Source organism: Myotis daubentonii, chromosome 17, assembly GCF_963259705.1.
Source record: "Myotis daubentonii chromosome 17, mMyoDau2.1, whole genome shotgun sequence".
Classification (NCBI taxonomy): Eukaryota; Metazoa; Chordata; class Mammalia; order Chiroptera; family Vespertilionidae; genus Myotis; species Myotis daubentonii.
Window position 1 is genome coordinate 26,392,972 of NC_081856.1, and position 19,956 is coordinate 26,412,927.

General features: G+C 39.4%; 1 protein-coding gene across 1 annotated transcript in view; it reads right to left on the bottom strand.

The window, feature by feature from the left end:
- Positions 1–805: 805 nt before the first annotated feature.
- RP1 (RP1 axonemal microtubule associated) overlaps positions 806–19,956 on the bottom strand; it is a 141,927-nt gene continuing 122,776 nt past the window's right edge. Inside the window, 5 exon segments of the mRNA XM_059671758.1 lie at positions 806–981; positions 2,143–2,162; positions 8,823–8,966; positions 10,676–10,746; positions 10,749–10,823. Of these exon segments, the coding sequence (XP_059527741.1) occupies positions 882–981; positions 2,143–2,162; positions 8,823–8,966; positions 10,676–10,746; positions 10,749–10,823 (410 nt within the window). The 3' untranslated portion in view covers positions 806–881.

The following is a 19,956-nucleotide window of genomic DNA, read 5'->3' on the forward strand; positions in this document are numbered from 1 at the left end:
ATGGCACCTGGAATGATGAATCATTTCCAAAAGATTTTCAATTGACTTTGCCCAGATCCAGCAGAGGCATCAGTATCTATGGAAGTTACAGCCTTCTGAAATGTATTTCTTAAATAATAAGACTTGAAAGTGAATTACTCTTTGACACAACTTCAGAATGGAGGTTGAGTTAGCAGACATGAGAAGAACACTAATTCTGTACATCTCTATCACAGGTCTTGGATAACAAGGGTACATTATAAATGAGTGGTAATATTTTGAAATAAATATTTTTTCTGATCAATAGGTTTCATCAGTGGGCTTTTATATGTTGTAAACAAATGTGCTCTCATCTAGGCTTTGTTCTCCCACTTATAAAGCACAGGCAGAGTAAATTTAGCAAAATTCTTAAGAGTCCTAGGATTTTCAAGGAGCTCTCTACCTATGAAAGTCCTAGATGGCATTTTCATCCAACATAAGGATGTTTTAACCTACATTGAAACCTGTTGCTGAATGTAGCAGAGGAGGCAGAGGAAGCAGAGGAGGAGGAGGAGGAGGAGGAGGAGGAGGAGGAGGAGGAGGAGGAGGAGGAGGAGGAGGAGGAGGAGGAGGAGGAGGAGGAGGAGGAGGAGAGGAAGGAGAGGGAGGAGAGAGTGGAACAGAACAAGAAGAAGTAGAAAAAGAAGAAATAATATGTGTACTCCAGATATAGGCTGATCTTGGTCAGGTGTTGACTGGTACTTCTCTCAACTATTGCAGTTTTTCAAAGCAATAATTGTGTCTAGCACAAAGTGATCCTCCCAAGGGTTTGCTCCAGCACAAGGAAAGGGAAAAAATATTATTAGAGTCAGATCAATAGTTTTTTGAAGCCACAAAACAGCGACAGACCCAAGCTGGCCCTTTCACAAGGCCATAGATCCAATCTCTCCTACTGCACAGTAGCTACTTTCTGCAAGCAGTTCCCATTCAGTCTTGCCATCATCTTGGTACTCATCTAGCCATCTGCTGGGGAAAGAGGGAAGACAATTAAAATAAAAGAACATTAAAAGAAGGCACATTACTTAGAACAAAAAAAAATTAAATACTTAAAGGATTTAAAGGGGCTTTCAGAGAGGGGCTCAGAAATTTAAAAATCAGTTAAGATTTCAAGCCACATCCAATGATCTTCAGGAATTCAACTTCAGCAAACCTTTGTCCTACACTCAAGTTATATTGATACATCCTAAAATGTCAGTTTTTAGAAACATTCTATGATAACTTTACAAATATTCTAATATATCTTAAAATCAGTAAAAATTTCTTATTTGGACTTTCCTTAGTGGAAATCTTTATTTCTCTCCTTTCATGTAACTGGTGTTTAGTTGCTAAGGCAGGCTCTACAACAGCAATCTTTCAGAGATATATAACACAAGGCACATATATTTTTTAAAAAGTAAAAAAGAGTAAAGATTAAATTAATTTAAATATTTTTATTTTAATAAATTCAAAAGATGATATTTCAACATGTAATCAATATAAAAATTATTGAGCTATATTACTGCAGTGGTCTGAATGTTTGTGTCCTCCTACCCCCAGAATTCATATGTGGAAATCCTTTGAAAGATGCTTAAGTCATGAGAGGAGATCCTTCATGAATGGAATTAGTGGCTTTAAGAAAAAAAGATTCTGGGGCCATGGAACAGACTAACATAGCTTGATTATATTTACACCATGTTAGAATAATGCTTTAGCATTCACAGTTCATACACATAACTTTGTTTGATGTTAATTCATATGAACGAATAAAAACAGGTATTCCCATGATACTTACACATGAGGAAACTGAACCTCAGAGAAGTCGATAATAGTACCCACATTCCAAAATTAGCAGGGAGCAGAACAAGTGTTTGAGGAACAGAATCAAGAGCCTGTTTTCTAAATCCTACTCCAGTTTTCTTTCCATTTCAGCATGCTTATTGCAGAAGAGAAAATTATTAAATATTCCAAATAAAGAGAAAATGTCTAATGCTGATAAAGAACAGCCTCCTGAGGAGAGAAGGCCTTCAATTCTGGTCTCAAAGGAGGGAGTAATGCAGCCAGAGGGAAGGCAGGAGGTATGCTGATGACACAGCTGGAATGAACTGGACAAAGGGGAGTATAACCAGGTAGTAAGTTACCACACACCTGTTGCATGGAAACAGCACCTCTTGATTGCCATTATACCAGTGGAGAAATGAAAACATGAGTAATGACGTAATAACTCAGAGCAGTAGAAGCAGAGGAAAAAACAAGATTCTGTATTAGGGACACAAAATCTAATAATTCGGGGGGAGGGCGGGGGGGAAGGACTTAAAGACCAACGATAAAGAGAGAAGTAAATTCACATGAATGTGTGTCAATACATTATTTATAGAATACTGATATGTTTAAATAATAATGTAAAGTCACAATCAATCATCATTCTTAATGGCGAAAATTTAGAGGTAACCACTGATGAATGCACTTGTCGATGTGATTAAATAAAGGGAAAAAAGGAAAGGAAAGAAGAAAGAGAATGAAAAGCAATGTGGTGGGAAAGAGAAAACAGAACTTGCATTATTCACAAATAATGTGACTTTCTAAATTAAAAACCTAAAGAAATTTCAGAAAATAGTGGAATTAAAAGAGGTGAAAAAATGGTAAATATGTACTAAATATATACAAATTAATTACATTCCTATTGACTAGAAAGGAAGAGTTAAGAAGCATAATTCAATGAAACTTACAGTATTGAATTGCTGTAAAAATTTAAGAATGTATTGGTAAATCTAAAGACAGATGTAGTATAATTCGTAGAAAAATTTTTAAATTTAAGAAATGACATAAACAAAGAGCTATCCCATATTTGTAAGTACAAAAAAATTATAGAGATATATTTCGCTCAAACCAATCTAAAACTTTAGTGTAATTAAATCAAATTCACCACAGGGTTTTACAAGAATATTTACGAGCAGATGATAAAATGTATGTGGATGAATGAAGCCCAAGAATGTCAGAGCCACTACTGACCAGAGTAAGGTAAGAGATTCAGACTAATGGTTATCAAAATGCATTATAAATCTATGCTATTACCACAAGGCAGAATTGTTGTTGGCGTAGATCAGGTGACTGATGGAACGGAAAAAAGAATTCAGGATTGATCTACACATTCACACAAATGTGATACAGGCAGTCCTGGCTTTGTGCAGTGGTGCAGAACCACATGAAAGACTGCATGCCGGAGCTCCAGTGGCGCAATCGGTTAGCGCGCGGTACTTATAAGACTGCATGCTGAAGCCCTGCCAAGCCATCTTACTAACCAATGGGGAAAATTACGAATGTTCATTGTGAAACATGTTTGCTGAAACATCAAAAACTCTCTTACTGCTAGTTATAAAGATAAAAGAAAATAAAAATATCAACATGAATATTTAGTATACCGCAATTTAAAACAGAAACATTGAGAATTACAAGGTCTAATTCTTTGTAAATTAAAAAAAAAAAAAGCCTTTCCAAAAGTATTTGATGAACAAGAAAGGATCCAGAGACAAATGGCCGGGCGGGGGGGGGGGGGGAGGGGGGGAGGGGGAGAGGGGGCTGTAGAGATTTATCAGCATAACCAATGGACACTGACACTGGGGTGGTGGGGCCTTGCCCGGGGTGGGAATGGCTGGGGGGTGGGAGGTGGTCAAGGGGGTAAGGGGGTGGGAAGGGGGAGGCAATATATGTAAAACTTTAGACAATAAATTAAAAAAATGCAAAAAAGAAAATAAAGTATTTTGAATGGTACTTGCCTTCTTTATAATGTACAGTAAAGAGCAAGTATCTTTTCTATTCCAAATTGTGGTACCCCTTTCTAAGTTACAATCAGCTTCCAACATTTTATCACTCTGTGCTGTTAATGTTGTACAATACCTCTGAGAGTTCCTTCAAGGTAAGGTTTTTACCAACATTACTTCCTCTGGGACATATTCATTCTTTTTGTCACAACCACTTTTCTCACTTATGGTCAAAAGCTCGCTTCACTAAGTTTCTCTGCTGCTTAGAAAGTCTCCCAAACGGTGGCAGTGGCAGCATTCCCACAGTCACATTTTTCTCCAGTCATCCCATTTTTGTTTGATTTGAACTTCAGCATTATCACTTTCTATTATTTTTTTTGTCGTGCTTTCATCTTTGAAGTATACATTTTTGTAAAATGTCACATGGGTTGGTCACTGGGAGACATGGAGTCAATACAATGACCTACTTTGCTGTCTGTGCATGAACTGGTAACACATGGGTAGGAACACATCACCAAAGGACTGTGAAAGAAGTAAAGTGACTGGTTGCAGATCAGAAGGTGCATCAATTATTTATGTAGTGATTGGTGGACTGAAGAACTAGCAGTGAAGTTTATACTTTATACAATAACAACAATAAACGGTGGTACCTGACATTTGAACCATGTTGTCGGTGGACTTGTGCTAATTAACTAAAGAATTGTAATTGAAATTTGTGCATACAGAAACCATGCAAAGCAAGGACTGCCTGAATTTGATAAAGATGACTTTGTAGAGCACTAAGGAAAAGATGGAGTAGGTCATGAACAGTGGTGGTACAACTGATTACCCATACAGGAAAAAAATGAAAGTGGATTCCATCTTCATGTCATACACAAATATCAACTACAGATCCAGATACAACTTAATATTTTATACATGTGTGCATATGTATGAACTGTTTATACATGCACATACAAATATATGAACATTTATTTCTAGAACACCCTAGGGTAGACTTCTTAAAATACAAAACATGCTGAGCATTAGAAAAAATACCACATTGTTAAATTCAACTACATTAAAGTTAATAATTTAAGTTCATTAAAATATATCACAAACTGGACAAAATATTGTGGTAGTAACTGCTAGTTGTTTTCCCCTTCTTCAATCACTGCAGTGTTAGAGCCCACATTTCCCAAGAGTCTTTGCAGCTATGTATAACATATGACTAATTTCTCAGCAAGAAAACATGAAGAGAAGTAGTGTGTGCAGTTTCCACCTCACTGGCTTTGAAATGACTTTTGCCTTCACCCTAAATATTATAGACAAGAACATGTATTTCCACAGAAGAAGAAATTCAAAAAAATGAAAGAATGCTGAATCTTCTTAGAAATCAGAAAAATGCAAATTAAGACCACGATGGGATACCATTTTATACCCATTTAGAGAAGGCAAGTATTAAGTGTTCCAGGTGTTTGAGGGGATATTGCACAACAGAAATTCTTGTTCACTGCAGGTAAGAGTAAAACAGTACAATAACTTTTGGGGGGAAAGTGCTTGAGCTTATAAAGCTGAATATAATCATATTCGTTGGCCCAGCAATTTAATTCTATGCATTTACCCTGTTTCTAAGCCTCAGTATTATTGACATTTGGCTTAACAATTCTTTGTTGTGGAGACTGCGGTGTGCATTATAGGCTGTTTAGCAGCAACCAGGCCTCTACCCACTAGATACTGGTAGCACCCCCAATCCAATGTAATAACCTAAAAAACCTTCAGACATTGCCAAATGTCCCCGAAAAAGACAAAATCACTTCCATTGGGAACCCCTATCTTAGCGGAACTCTTGTTTTTATACACTAGGCAGTGGTTCTCAACCTTCCTAATGCCACGACCCTTTAATACAGTTCCTCATGTTGTGGTGACCCCCAATTTCATTGTTACAAATTGAACATAATTAAAGCATAGTGATTATTCACAAAAACAATATGTAATTATATATGTGTTTTCCGATGGTTTTAGGTGACCCCTGTGAAAGGGTCGTTCGACCCCCAAAGGGATCGCGACCCACAGGTTGAGAACCGCTGCACTAGGAGCTGTGCACAGCCTATTCAGTTTGTTTGAGACAGTCAAACTAGAAAAAACACATTTTATTAACAAGAGATAAAAATTTAATTATGTGAATCATGCAATAGAATATTCGATAGACATGAAAATAAATTATCTATAGCATCACATAAGAAAATGAGTGAATCTTAGAAGCATAATCTTGAGTAGAAAAATAAGTGGAAGGCTTCAAACAGCATATCTTGATTTTTACAAAACACAAAAACTGTCAAAAGTATTTTCAAGGATACCTGCATAATTAGTAAAGCCTTTTTTTTTTAAAAGCAAGGATTAAAAAACATCAAGAAATGATAAACCAAAAATTCAGAATAGCTACTTTGGTGGAGAGGATAGGAATAGCGAATACAGGTAGAAGCACTGGTATTGGTAATTTTCTAGGCTCAAAGTGGGGGGTGGGTTATCAGACCTTATATAATACAAATTTTGAAACACATAGCCTAGCTTTTCTATTATGGTAATTTTCTTTTCTTTTAGTGAAAAATATGCAGAATGTAGGAAGGAGAGTTTAGTTAAAGACTTTTAAAACTATGCTCTAGAGCCCTGGCTGAGTAGCTCAGTTGGTTAGAGGATCATCCGCCAAGGTTGTGGGTTCAGTTCCCAGTCAGGGCACATATAAGACTCAACTGATGAATGTAAAAATAATTGGAACAACAAATCAGTGTTTCTCTCTGCCTTTCTCTCTCTGTCAAATCAATATTTTTTTTTAAATTAAAAAGAAAATTATGCTATCATAATTACTTTCAACTTTTCTTAACTGAGGTCAAATTGCCTTACCCTATCAGAGAAACCCATCAAAATTCTAAACTATCCTGCCAAAATCTAGCTCTCACCTTCAGCCTGCCTATCATGTTGTTTGTGTATTGTTTTTTTAAATGCCTATCATGTTTTCATCGTTTCTTGGAGGAGAGCTTCATATTCTTCTGGACGAGGCGAGGTCCCCTTGCCATGTGGTACAATAATAACACTGTGTGTGTCACTTTAACACTGTGTGTCACGCTTTATTATACTTGCTTATTTCCTCTGTGTCTGCTCCCACTAGGCCCTGCCTTGTTCACATTTGAATGCCCAACCTGTGGCAAAGGGCCGGGCATAGCAGGTCCTCCACAAAGCACTCTGACATCAGAAGGCAGTGCTTTTCAACAATGGTCTGAGGACCACATGAATCAGAATCCCCTCAGGTGCTCGTAAAAAACAAGCAAACAAACAAAAAACCAGACAGCACATTTCTGATGATTCAATAACTATGAATCAGAATATCTGGGTGTAGGCCCAAGAGGCTATTGTGTTTGTTTTAAGACATTCGGGTATTTCCTAAATATCGTGAGGCTTTGCTAAGTTTGCTGTAAATGTGAGGCTTTACTGAGGCTGTCTCTTTATTCTATTTGAGATAAAACTTTGTTCAAGTTAAAAGAATAATGTTGGGGGAGGTGCATGGGAGAGGGCAATGGGGGGAAAAGGGACATATGTAATAGTTTCAACAGTAAAGATTTATAAAAAAGAAGAAAAAGAATAATGTTAAGTAGCTTCTCTTTTTAACAATGGGAAGGAAAATTAAAGGTTTGCAAGTTTCGCTGAAGTGTTTCCTATACCTGCACAGATTTTGTTAATCAGTGTTTCACTGAAAAACAAACTAGTATTAAGACGTTTGTTGCTTTTAGCTCTTTAAACATTAAAAATCATAACGTTTCTTTCCTTTTTCCTTTTATCATTTTTATTTTGTTGAATCAACCCACCTGGTAATAACACCCTACCCTACAAATGTCCAGCCTGCTCCTTCAAACAAACCCCTAACTCTTCCTCCTTTGACCTGCGGAGTCCCTGGTGATCGCCCTGTAGGTGCTGTTGCTATTGTTGCCACAGTGCCTCAACATCGTCTCTTTCAGCATTTGGGGTTAGATCTTCTGTTTCTCACAACCAAGAGGAGTCTCAAAATGATTTTTAAAAACTAGAGCCTGGTTAAGCCAGGAATTCCTATTAGCTGTTCTGTTTGATTCATGCCCAAGTCTACCGTCTTGACTCTCATCAGCTCTTCTGCAAATCCATGCACGATTTCCAGGGAGACTTTGGATAAAAGCTAAATCTCAATAGAAGTTTCCATCCTTCATGACACCATGCATAGAAGACAGTATATTATGTCTTTCCTTCCTCTATGTAATATCTTATTTCTGCCTCTTTCTAATAATTTCCTCTATCTAGTCCTCAACTCATGTTATCATGCATCTATTTTCTTCCTATACAATGTGGCCTTCCCTTTTCTTCTTCCTTTCTCTTTGGGTTGTACCTAGAACACCCATGCTTCTTTCTGGTAAAGGCCATTTTTAAGCTCTAAGCACTATACTTGGTACGAGGAGAATAAAGTTGAATAATATGTTATACCATACATCAAAAAACTAAAAGTCTAGCAAAAGGGAAAAAAGTATAGAAATAAATGTAATAAATGGTTACTAAAATATGTGGTTGCATTTTAGCAGTGAAGAATGGAGGTTCCAGAGTCAAACAAACTTACGTTTGAATTTAATATGTCTAAGGAAAATAAGGGAGATATTTAAATATTAGAATTGACTGGACTAGTTAATAGGTGTGGGAGGGGTAGAAGGTGAGGAAAGAAAGGATCAGGATGATTTCCAAGTTACTGGTTTGCTAAAAGAGTGTGGGGTAGGGAACCCAGCAGAAACACATCTGTAGGGAAACATGACAGATGCATTTTTTAGTATTACCTAGTAGATCTGGGTACTTTATGCGCGCGTGTGCACGCACACACACACACACACACATACATACATACATACACACACGTGGAAATTTTCCTAGGAAATTTTCTTCATAATAAGGTACCAGTGAGCTTTTTAAGTCCTATAATAAATATAATCTAACAACACTTCATTTAACTCTAATTTCTTAAAAGAAAATTTTCTCATTTCAATTTTACATGAATTGTACATCCATCGTTTGTTTCACCTGCCTTTTATGAGACTTTTGATAAATATTCAAAACAAACTTCTTACCAAGAAAGCAAATCTTACCGGGACCTGTGCCATCATGACCAATCAGAACTTTCTTCAATTTTCCAAGGGACACTGCCTCAATGGAAAAAATATCAACCTGTAAAAGAAACGGAGTGACTGTTAGGACATTCCCTTTATCTAGAAAAAAAGCATTGCAATCAGTACATTATTAGTAACTACAGTACAATATTACTATATTGCTATATATTACTACTGTATCATTATTACTACCACTATAAGAATCACCATTTACTATGTTATGCACAAAGCCTACACTATGCCTTATGGAAAATATACAAACATGTAATATAATTCTTCCCCTCCTCAATCATACAGCCTAATAAAAATATTTTAAAAATTTAATCACAACATTTATTCAAAGTCTACTACTGCTAATTTCTTATTCATTTTCTTACTTTATTTTTAAAAAATGTATTTTATTGCCCTAGCTGGTTTTGCTCAGTGAATAGAGCATTGGCCTGCGGCCTGAAAGCTCCCAGGTTCAATTCCAGTCAAGGGCACATGCCTGGTTTGCGGGCTCACTCCCCAGTAGGGGCCATGCAGGAGGCAGCTGATCAATGATTCTCTCTTACCATTGATGTTTCTATCTCTCTCTCCCTCTCCCTTCCTCTCTGAAATTAATAAAAATATATTTTTAAAATATATTTTAAAAAACAATTCCAACCTAGGCATGTAAATATTCCTTTCTAAATTGAGTAAATTGGTTGCCAAGAAGAAGATGGAAAAAGAATAAATAAATAAAACTTGATGCTGAGGTCCTAGAGGGACCTAGTCCCTGCTGCAAACAGCAGTGGCATCGAGAATACACATCTTGATTATATTGTCTCCAGCTCTCTCCTTCTCTGCATTTCTTCTCTGTGCTTCCTGGGTCGCCTCCTGCCCAGGATCTGCCCTAGGCTGTGTTTTGGGAGAATTCACCTGAAGGTCTCACTTTCCAAGTGGGAGTTTACGACAGCCTATCTTTACTGCAGGGCCCAGACTGAATCCCAGCCTGATGAGCCCTCTTAAGCCTCCACAGGGCATCACCGGTTCACTGTCATTTCCTGATTGGCTTCTTGCTGCTAAGCTGCCACTTACAAATGGCTGAAAGCTATGGTAAATACCAGCTACTCCTTTGGACGTTCTTCTTTCCAGAATCTTGGGCCCTTAAGCCTTGTCTTCCTTGGCAGCTCTCCAATGCCTTTAAAACATATTTAAAAGATGCTTACCACCCTAGCCAGTTTGGCTCAGTGGATAGAGCATTAGCCTGTGGACTGAAGGGCCCCAGGTTTGATTCTGGTCAAGGGCAGGTCCCCTGGCTTTGGTTGGGGTTTGTGTGGAAGGCAACCAATTGATGTGTCTCTCTCACATTGATGTTTCTCTCTCTCCCTCCCTACCACTCTCTCTAAAAAAAAATCAATGGAAAAATATCCTCGGGTGAGGATTAACAAAAATAAATAAATAAAAGATGTTCATCAAACATTTCTAATTCTCAGCAGGATGGCCATTTTGTTACAAGTTAGACTGCCCTAGCTGGAAGTAGAACCTTGATTGTTTTATTTTTGTTTTTGTTTTATTTATTTTTAATAGGAGAAACTGGGACTTACTATGGTTGCATTGTTCTGGTTCAGCCCCACCTCAACTCAACTCCAGAGCAATAAGATGCACACCAAGAAGTGACCTCACCTCTCTCCTTTCTATTTGGTACCAAATGACTATTCAGGAATTTTCCGAGTGTGTGTCTTTTTAGATAAAGAAATTACAGGAAGTATGTGGGGTAACAGTTTATAAGGATCTTTCTGTTACCTGTCCCTATTGAAACTTGACTTTGTTATTTTTGGACTGGTGAAGACTTCGATTCGCCGAGTCCCCCTGGAGCCGATGAGGCTGATAAATACATTAGACTCTGTCCCGGTACCTGGCCTCCTGCCAGTGTAGACCTCATAAACCACCACTGAAATGTCAGAAATCTCATATTATTTTTCTCATTTCTATTTTCTCTTTGAATTTATTAGATACCCTGGAGAAAAATCTGACTGTTCTTTAATCTAGTTGACACAACTTTCTCTATGGTACTTGGGCCCACTCCTTCTTATGTGTACCCCTATTCAAGCATACTCTCCACCACTTCATGTTTATCTCATTCATACAGACGCTCAGCCATTCCCACAACTACTGTTTCAAAATAATTATTGTTAAGAATTATGCACTTCCATTAACCACTACACTTTCACAGTTATTATAAGAGGTTGTACTTAAAACACACACACACACACACACACACACACACACACACACACACACCTCTTCTCTCTCTTAATTAGATGAAAGTGGCATTTCCCCCCCACCCCCTGAAGTTGGCCTATTCTAATCACAGCTGGTCACTCATGCTGCTCCTTCATGGCGATTATTATTCTGTGAGGATTTTTAATAATCTTGATAGAGAAGAAATACAAAGACCCTAGAGAATTGCAAATTTAAATATAATTCTAAAGAAAGAGCTCAGTGAGGTACCAGCAAATTTTAATCCACCATATTTGACCTTAGAATTAAGGTGATTTTCAAGACACTGGTAAAAGTCACTAAAATTTAAAAAAGAGACTTTTCTAGCTGGTACTATTAATATGAATAATATCTTGGACACAATGAGTACTTGTTATTTCGAGTTCTAGAATTCTTTGTAAGTCATACTCTGTGCAATTGAACAACTGCATTTATAGAAATCCACATTAACATTTTCGAAAAAACTCAGACATAAAAATCCAACAAGAAAACAAGGTACGTGAGAAACATTGCCTGTTTCCATCATGCCTGACCTTTAGAAAGACAAATGTGGTATATTGGGAAATGGTGTAAGCAGAGGAGATAAATCAGCTTCTTGTGCAGTCTCACATATTCTAAAATACCCCAGAGTGAAAGCCAGCTGAGCCGAAGCAAAAAATTTAGAACACTTCTCATGAATTTAGGACAATGAAGAAATCTTTTAAACTACCTATAAAGGAGATCTGGTCTCACAACCTGTGCAACTACCTGAGCTGAACTGGCTGAAACTGACACTGGAATGCTTCATGAAAACAAGTATGTGGACAAGCATGATTAGAAGTCGTTACAGGGAGACCATGATTTTGTTTACTGGAATTTTTTCTTCATTTCAGGTGATAAGTGAACTTGTTTACAACTTAAAAAAATAAAAAAATAAGGACATTAAAAATATTAAAACAGTCCAGCTGTGGTGGCTCAGTGGTTGAGAGTTGCCCTATGAACCAGGAGGTCACGGTTCAATTCTGGTTAGAGCACATGCCCTGGTTGCAGGCTGGATCCTCAGTAGGAGGTGTGCAGGAGGCAGCCAATCAATGATTCTCTCTCATCATTAACGTTTCTATCTCTCTTCTTCTCCCTTCCCTCTCTGAAGTCAATAAAAAATATATTTTTAAAAAAATATTAAAACACAAAGTTAAACAAACTAATTGTTCATGGTTTAAAAAGTATACACCAAAAATTATTTAGAACAGAGACCATATATTTGTAGCACAAAATGCAGCACTCAGCCCTCCCTCAAGCATTGAACCTGCCCCATGATCAATTCATGCCCCTTTCCTGCTATCTGCACACACCTCAAATACTTCTCAACACTGTGTTCCCAGGAACAAGTTTAATACAGATAATTGGACCAGAAAAATTTCCTCCTAGATTTAGGCAGCTATTGCCAGAGAAATGTCCTAAAGGGAAGCCATCTTCACAATTTAGGATGATTTTGGATAAATTATGAAAGAATGTTAAGTAATTCTGTTCTTAATGTCACCAGAATTATCAATGATATATCAAAAAGCAATGGCCGTGTTCACAGGATTGTCTATTGTCAAAGCCATTGTCTACCCTCATGCTGAGCGTACCCTGCAGGACTGCACTTGTCCGGGTATTGAGTGTCTTGGTCTCCGTGTCCTAACCCTCATGTGCCGTTAAGTGCAGTGCTCACGTCTTTTTCCATTTCGAACCCCTACCTCCCAGCACATGTTAAATGTTCACTGAATAATACTGAGTAAGTGAATGCCTAGTACTCCCTCCATCTAGGAAAAGTGTTGTGTGCTGCTCTCTGCTGGTTGTCCACAGAACTGCTCAAGCAGGAATCACCAGACTGCGCCTCAAACCCACCCCACCTTCCCAGGATCCTTCTGCTACTAACTTTGCTCTCATTGCCCAGTTTATCTCAGGGTCCAGATGGCTTCTGGCCCTTTGGATTTGTCTCCTGGTCTTAGATCTACATGTGCTATCAGGAACTGACAATAGAATTTGGCTTCCTAGACTGAGCCTCTCTGAAGACTACCATCCACACGGGAGTGACTGAAGAAGGCAAGGGGTAGGCAAGGAGTTACCCCGTTGTCAAGTACTTCATGCCAGACATGTGCTAGAAGCTTCTCTTAAGTGAGCTTATTTAAAATGCCTCTTTACTACTATATGCAGTATGGCCTAGTGGTGTTATTCTATTTTGGTTCAAACCATCCAAGAATTCTCAATCTATTACTGAAAAAAAATCTCCATTTTTTTAAAAAGCAATAGAGTCACATAAAAAATATCATTCTTCTAGCTGTATCCCTAAAGTCGCAAGCTTTCATTCTCCTCCCAGGGTACATGGTAGAAATTTTCATTAGGAAGAGACATATGGAACTTACCCTAGAGAGATGTGCCCCTGTGCAAATGTGTGTAGGTGGAGACACACACACACACACACACACACACACATACACACTCCCTGCCCTGAGTTGGGAGCAAACACATTAATGCTCAGTGAAATTCATGGGACCTTAAATTTTAAGTAGGGCCCAAAATGAAAAATTCTCCACCCAGGGCCTTCCAAATATTTAGCTCCCCAATTCAGAGATGGAGGAACCATAGAGTCTCCCAACTCCTTCCAGCTGGCAAATGACCATGGGGCCATGGGGCCATGATTTCTCAGTCCCCTTCCCTCCATTCATGGAGACAGACTCTCAAAACATTTCAGGTCCTACCAACCTGCGGTGACATAAACAAATAATCACTGAGTCTAAGGTCATGAACTTTGCATTTGTGCCCCCATCCTTGTCAGAGTGCACACAATAGCTTTAGTGAATGTAAGGGGTTTTTTAATTATTTTTTTTCTAATTAGAAAAAAAGAAATGTAACTGTTTATGTTTGGGGGACTTTTCTAGTGCCATGTTTTTATCATGATGTTCTAATGTTCCTAGGTAATACTCAGTGACTTTGCCCTGCCGTGCTCTTATGCCCTGTCGAGTCCTTATGCCCTGTGCCATGCGGCTCCTCTCTGCACATGGGCACCTGTGATGCTGCTCAACCACCTCAGGAGCATAAGCATCACTGCCGAAACCCGGGGAACTCTACAGGCAGCACAACTGAACTTCCCAAGACAAACCCCTCGGCTGAATCTTTAATTTGATTTAATTAATGGACTGTTTCAGTGCTTTCTCTCAAGTCACCAAGAATGAAGCTTTCTCAGCACTCATCATGGTGAGATCATGTTGATACAAACTGCCCAAAGAAATCGGATCTCAGAAACAGATGGTAAATGGGATTCAGTGCTAAGCATGTGCCGACACTTCAGTCTGCACTGAAGGTCTGAAGGTTTGTGGTCCAAGACTTTATATACACTGGTATTTAGGGCAGAAGCTTCATGGGCTTCTACGTGGTAAAATATTTATCTTGCCTTTGAGCTATAGGAGGAAGTCCCAGGGTGGAGAGGGAAGTGGAATTTCTTGCTATTTTGTAGGTCACCCACAAGGCCTAGTGAAAAGATCCCTTAACACTAGGAGACCTGACCCAAAGTAAAGGAGCTGGCCGTGCAGAGGCCTGGGGAGGTACAGCACAGCAGATAAAATAGAAGATCAGGGGGCTGAGGGCTAAAGGGACAACTTGTCTGGTGCCCTGAGGGAGCACTGAGGCTGGAGCTGCGGGGAGGGTGATAGGCCTTGCAGGAAGTTGTGATGATTTTGGCTTTTACTCTTGGTAAGTGGGGAAACCTTGGGAGGGTTATAAGTAACGGAGTGACATCATCTGCCTGCTATTTTCTGGAGACCACACTGGCTATGGGGCTGAGAACAGCCTGTCCTAAAGCCAAGGTGCTCTTTGTGTTTGCCCTCCCACCGTGACAGCAGCTCCGTGCTATGAAGGAAGCAGCAAAGAAAGACAAGTCAAAGGGAGAATGCAAAGGCATTGCAGAGTGCCTGCTACGTGACAAATGCTGTATTCAGACCTTTTCACATACTCCTGATGGACATATATTTCTGGTGTGCCTGGAATGGTCCCGATCAACACCTGTTATTCTCACATACTCATTAACAGAAAGTCTTTCTCCTCTCTAAGGAAATGTCCTGGTTTGGATGGTGAATTATAATGGTGATCATGATCTAATCTAATAATAAGATTAATGTGCCCCATTTCAGAGGCAAACTAACCAAGACTGAGAAAAGCGGTGCACCTTGTCCTCATTCGGAAGCCAGTGATTGAGACCAAGACTTGAATCCAGACTCTGCTTCTCTGAGCTCCAGCTGTTTCCTCAATGAAAGGGTGTGTCTCTGTCTGAAGCCCACATTTCCCCCGTGAGCCTGGGCACTGTGGTAAAGGCTAAAGCATGAAATAACAAACTTATCTTAACTCGGCTATTATCATCCACAACTTGCTGTAAGATATCAGAAAGTGTTTCAGAAACACACATATTTTCTCACTACTTAAAGTCTGATAAATGCACATATTTGGAAGCAGACACATTTCTACTATGATGGTACTTTCTTACAGTCACAGATAGTTATTTTCTATTTCAGAGCACACCGCTAAGCATATCTGTGCCCTTGCAGAAACCTAGCATCCAACACTTCCTCACACACAGATGTGGCCCAAGACCCCACTTCGCATCATCATCTGTCTCTCCTGAAGAAAGCCTGGAGCCAGAACGTGTGAAGCAGCTATGGTGAGTTCAGGTGACATTCTTATCATCTCTGGGCATCCCCACCGGCCATTAACTAAAGATTTTTACAGACAACCAACCAAGGGCGATCGGCAGCTCCTGGTGCCTGTCCCCAGGAACAGGGCGGACAGTGAGCAAATCGGAGCTGGTGTGGATGCGTTCAGCTTGGCATACTAGTGCCTGGGAGGAGATTGCTCTGATCCCACCAGCAATCTAGCTCAGCCCCCAAAGAGTGGTGATTTATAGACAGATAGTCTCGAAAAACCTTTTCTTTTGAAAACATTCCAGTTACCATTTGAAAAGAAGCGGCAAAGCCACAAAATTAATTGGCTCGAGTGTTAAGTGCCAATTATAAGGAAAAGGACTCCTTTCTCTGCCACTAAATTAAAAAATAAATAAAACCCTCAAGGGTGTCACTAGAACTCTATCCAGCCTGGCAAGCCTAAGCATTAGTAGCTTCATTAAAAACAAAAAGTTCCCCTACATTATTCTTTGTGTTCTTCCCTGGGCTACTTCAAAACATTTTGACAGATGGACAGACATATCCCAAAATGAAGGTCAACCCCTCCTTTCAAACCCAGAACAGAGAAGCACCAACGCAATGGTGTGAGTCTGCTCTGCCTCCCTTGATGTCACAGGAATAGTAAGTGAACTGTCCGTGGCACCAAGAATGACTTTCCAAAAGCAACACCAAGCATGACCAGACTGCCCTTTGCTCATCAGTAGGTTTTGATCCCTCATTAATTCCTGAACACTGATGTGTCGTTATTTTTTTATTTTCCTATTTTAATGATTTCCCCCTCAATGTCTGGGAAAAGGGCAGCTGAATTGATTTGCCAGAACTGGAATAAAATGAAAAGACTGGACAGGATTAGCTTTAGGTGTCATGCATTACATGATATTACTTTATAGGAGAAATTGCTGTAAGAAAGGGTTGGTGTGCTTCAGCTAAGAAATTTCCCCTCTAAATGGGAGATGCTAATGGGTAAAGTTTCATTAGCTAGTTTGGGAAATGGATGAACAGAAAGATGCAGAGGAGACATGCTGAGCTTTTATTGCTGCTCAAGTTAAATGAACCCCAAAAATCAATAGTTCATTTAAAGTACAATGAGTTTCTTTTGTATCTTGAATTTTTTTAAAAACCCACACAACTGCTTTCTACGTTTTTGCATCCAATGTAGTTGTGCAATTGAGTTTAAGTAAAGTTCTTTTTTAAATAATGCAGCTTTTAAAAACACAATACATTGAGAAATAACTAGTATATCAGACCAATAAGATTCCTTCTGTTTCTTATTGGCATCATGGATTTAAAAGTTCTTCTATATATCACTTTTAGAAAGAATGGATTCTTGACAGATGTTAGCAACTTGGTGAATAGTATAAATAGGTCCTAGAATTCTAGACTGCTAGATATTAGCTCTAATTTTTTCCTCATACATCCTCTGTAATTTCTAACATTCCTATATTAGTTAAGAATGATTCATGTAGCAGAGCATGGATCATTTTCTGAGTCTTTAAAAAATTTTATTCAATTTATTTAAACAACATAAAAAAGACAGTTTACCCATTTCTCCCAAACCCCAACCCTCTCCACTTGTAATCACTAATCTGTTCTCTGTATCTGAGCTGGTTGTTTTTTGTTTGGGTATTTTTCCACATATAAGAATGATAATACAGGATTTGTCCTTCTCTGTCTGGTTTATTTCACAGCATAATGCCCTAGACATCTGTCCATGTTGTTGTAAATGTCAAGATTTCAATTGATAACCACTTATATTATTTCCACACCTTGGCTATTGCAAGTAATGATGCAATGAACATGATACTGCATATATCTTTTTCAATTAGTGTTTTCATTTTCTTTAGATAAACATCCAGAAGTGAAATTGCTGGACTACATGGTAGTTTTATTTTTAACGTTTAAAGGAAATGCCATACTGCTTTTCATAGTGGTTGCACCATGGCATGCCTACCAGCAACAGCACATAGGATTCCCTTTTCTCCACATGCTCAGGTTGGGATGTGGTAGTTCAAAGTATCAGTGAGCTATGGAGGGAAGCCTTCTGAGGAGAGACAAAGAGAAGAAACCGATGAAAGGGCAGAGAGAGGGGAGACGACAGACCGAACATGTTAACTGAAGCCATGAAAACTGAACAGCTTCTGGGGAACAGGAGCCCTGTCTGAATCATCTTATGTCCTCTGGTTCCCATTACACTAGGCAGCTAATGCCCATTGTATACATATGTTTACCTTTACTTGTGTGCAGTGGCAGGATAGAGCATGAACAGATATTAAAGAAGATGAGGGTGAATTGCCTAATGAAATATGGGGGCCGTAAGCAAGAAAGAGGACAAAGCTGAAGATGAAATGTTAGTCCTCTGTGTAAAGTTAGCAACAGAAGTTAGGGAGAGGCTCAAAAAGATAGTGACAAATCAAGTATTTAAATCCATGTGTTCAAGGAAAGAGAATCACGTAGAGGTAGTGATTTTAAAAAAAAATTTTTAATGGAGGAAACAGTAAAGAATTATGTTTGTATCATATAACCGAGGTCAAGGTGAGAGACATATTTAATAACAATGATGGTAATAGCTAGTATTTATTACATGAGTCTTTGTACCAGGAAGACTAAGTGCATTGTCTCATGACTCAAAACAATCCTGTGACATAGGCACTAGTTTCATCATTTCACAGATGAGGTATTCTGGCTAAGGACAGCACAACTAAATATATCACCAAGCCAAAACTAAACCAATGTGTCTAGTTCCAGAGTCCCTAGAAGTCTCTGCCTATTCAAATGAGAGATCAACAGTGTCAAATGCAGTAAATAATTCTAGGACACAGAGAAAACACACAGACACACATTTAATTTAGGACAAATGAGAGAAACCAAGATGGCGGCATAGGTAAACACCAGAGATTGCTGCCTCGCACAACCACTTCAAAAATACAACTAAAAGACGAAACGGACATCACCCAGAACCACAGGAAGGCTGGCTGAGTGGAAATTCTACAACTAGAAGGAAAGAGAACAGCAAAACGAGACTCAGAGGAGGTGCAGTGCGGAAGTAAAATACTAAGGTGCAGAGGTGCGTGTGGAGCGGGCTGGCGGCTGAGGGCGCGGTTGTCGTTTTCAATCGGGAGGGAGTCTCAGGCTCTGAGCTCCAGTTCCAGGTGAGTCTCTAGGGACCCAGACTCATACGGGAGAAGAGGGACTGTCTGGCAGCTGTTGGAACTCCAGGGAAGCTTTCTCTCCGAGGGTCTTGCAGCGATTACCGGGACATTGAGAAGCAAAGCCTCTGAGGGCAAGACTGAGAGCAGCCATAACTGCTAGCCCCGCCCTGTTGATCCCGTGGGACCCGCCCCGCCTAAGCCCTGCAGGGAGGCTTTTGCTGGATAGCCTCAGGCAAAGGCTAGATTAGCACCTCCCTAGAGATCCAGGAGCCAGGAAGCCCAGAGGTCAGAGTGGGACCATCCAGTTTGCAGCTCCGTGGAAACATAAAGCACACACTCAGGGGGCAGACTCAGTGAGCACCAAAGCCCCATTGAAGCAAGTCTTGCCCCAGAGGGGTGTCTCCAGCACAGAAGTTCTCCTACTGCAGACACAGCTGATTCTCACAGCCAATTGACCTGGAGGCCAATTCCTCCCAGTGATACCTACAACAATCAAGGCTTAACTACAACAAGACTGTGCACAAAGACCACAAGGGGGTGCACCAAGAGTGTCCTCCTCAGGTAATTGGGGAGGCTGAACCACTGGGCCCTAGAGGACACTTAGCACAGAAAACCACTATATCAACACAGGGAAGCATAAAAAATGCAGAGACAAAGAAAAAGGACACAAATTACAGAAATGGAGGAAAGCAAACTACTGGATATAGAGTTCAAAACCACACTTTTAAGGTCTTTCAATAATTTTCTAGAAACTGCCGATAAACTTAATGAGATCTACAAGAAATCTAATGAGACCCTCAATGTTGTGATAAAGAACCAACTAGAAATTAAGCATACACGGACTGAAGTAAAGAATATTATACAGACTCCCAACAGCAGCCTAGAGGATTGCAAGAATCAAGGCAACGATTTAAAATACAAAGAAGCAAAAAACACCCAACCGGAAAAGCAAAATGAAAAA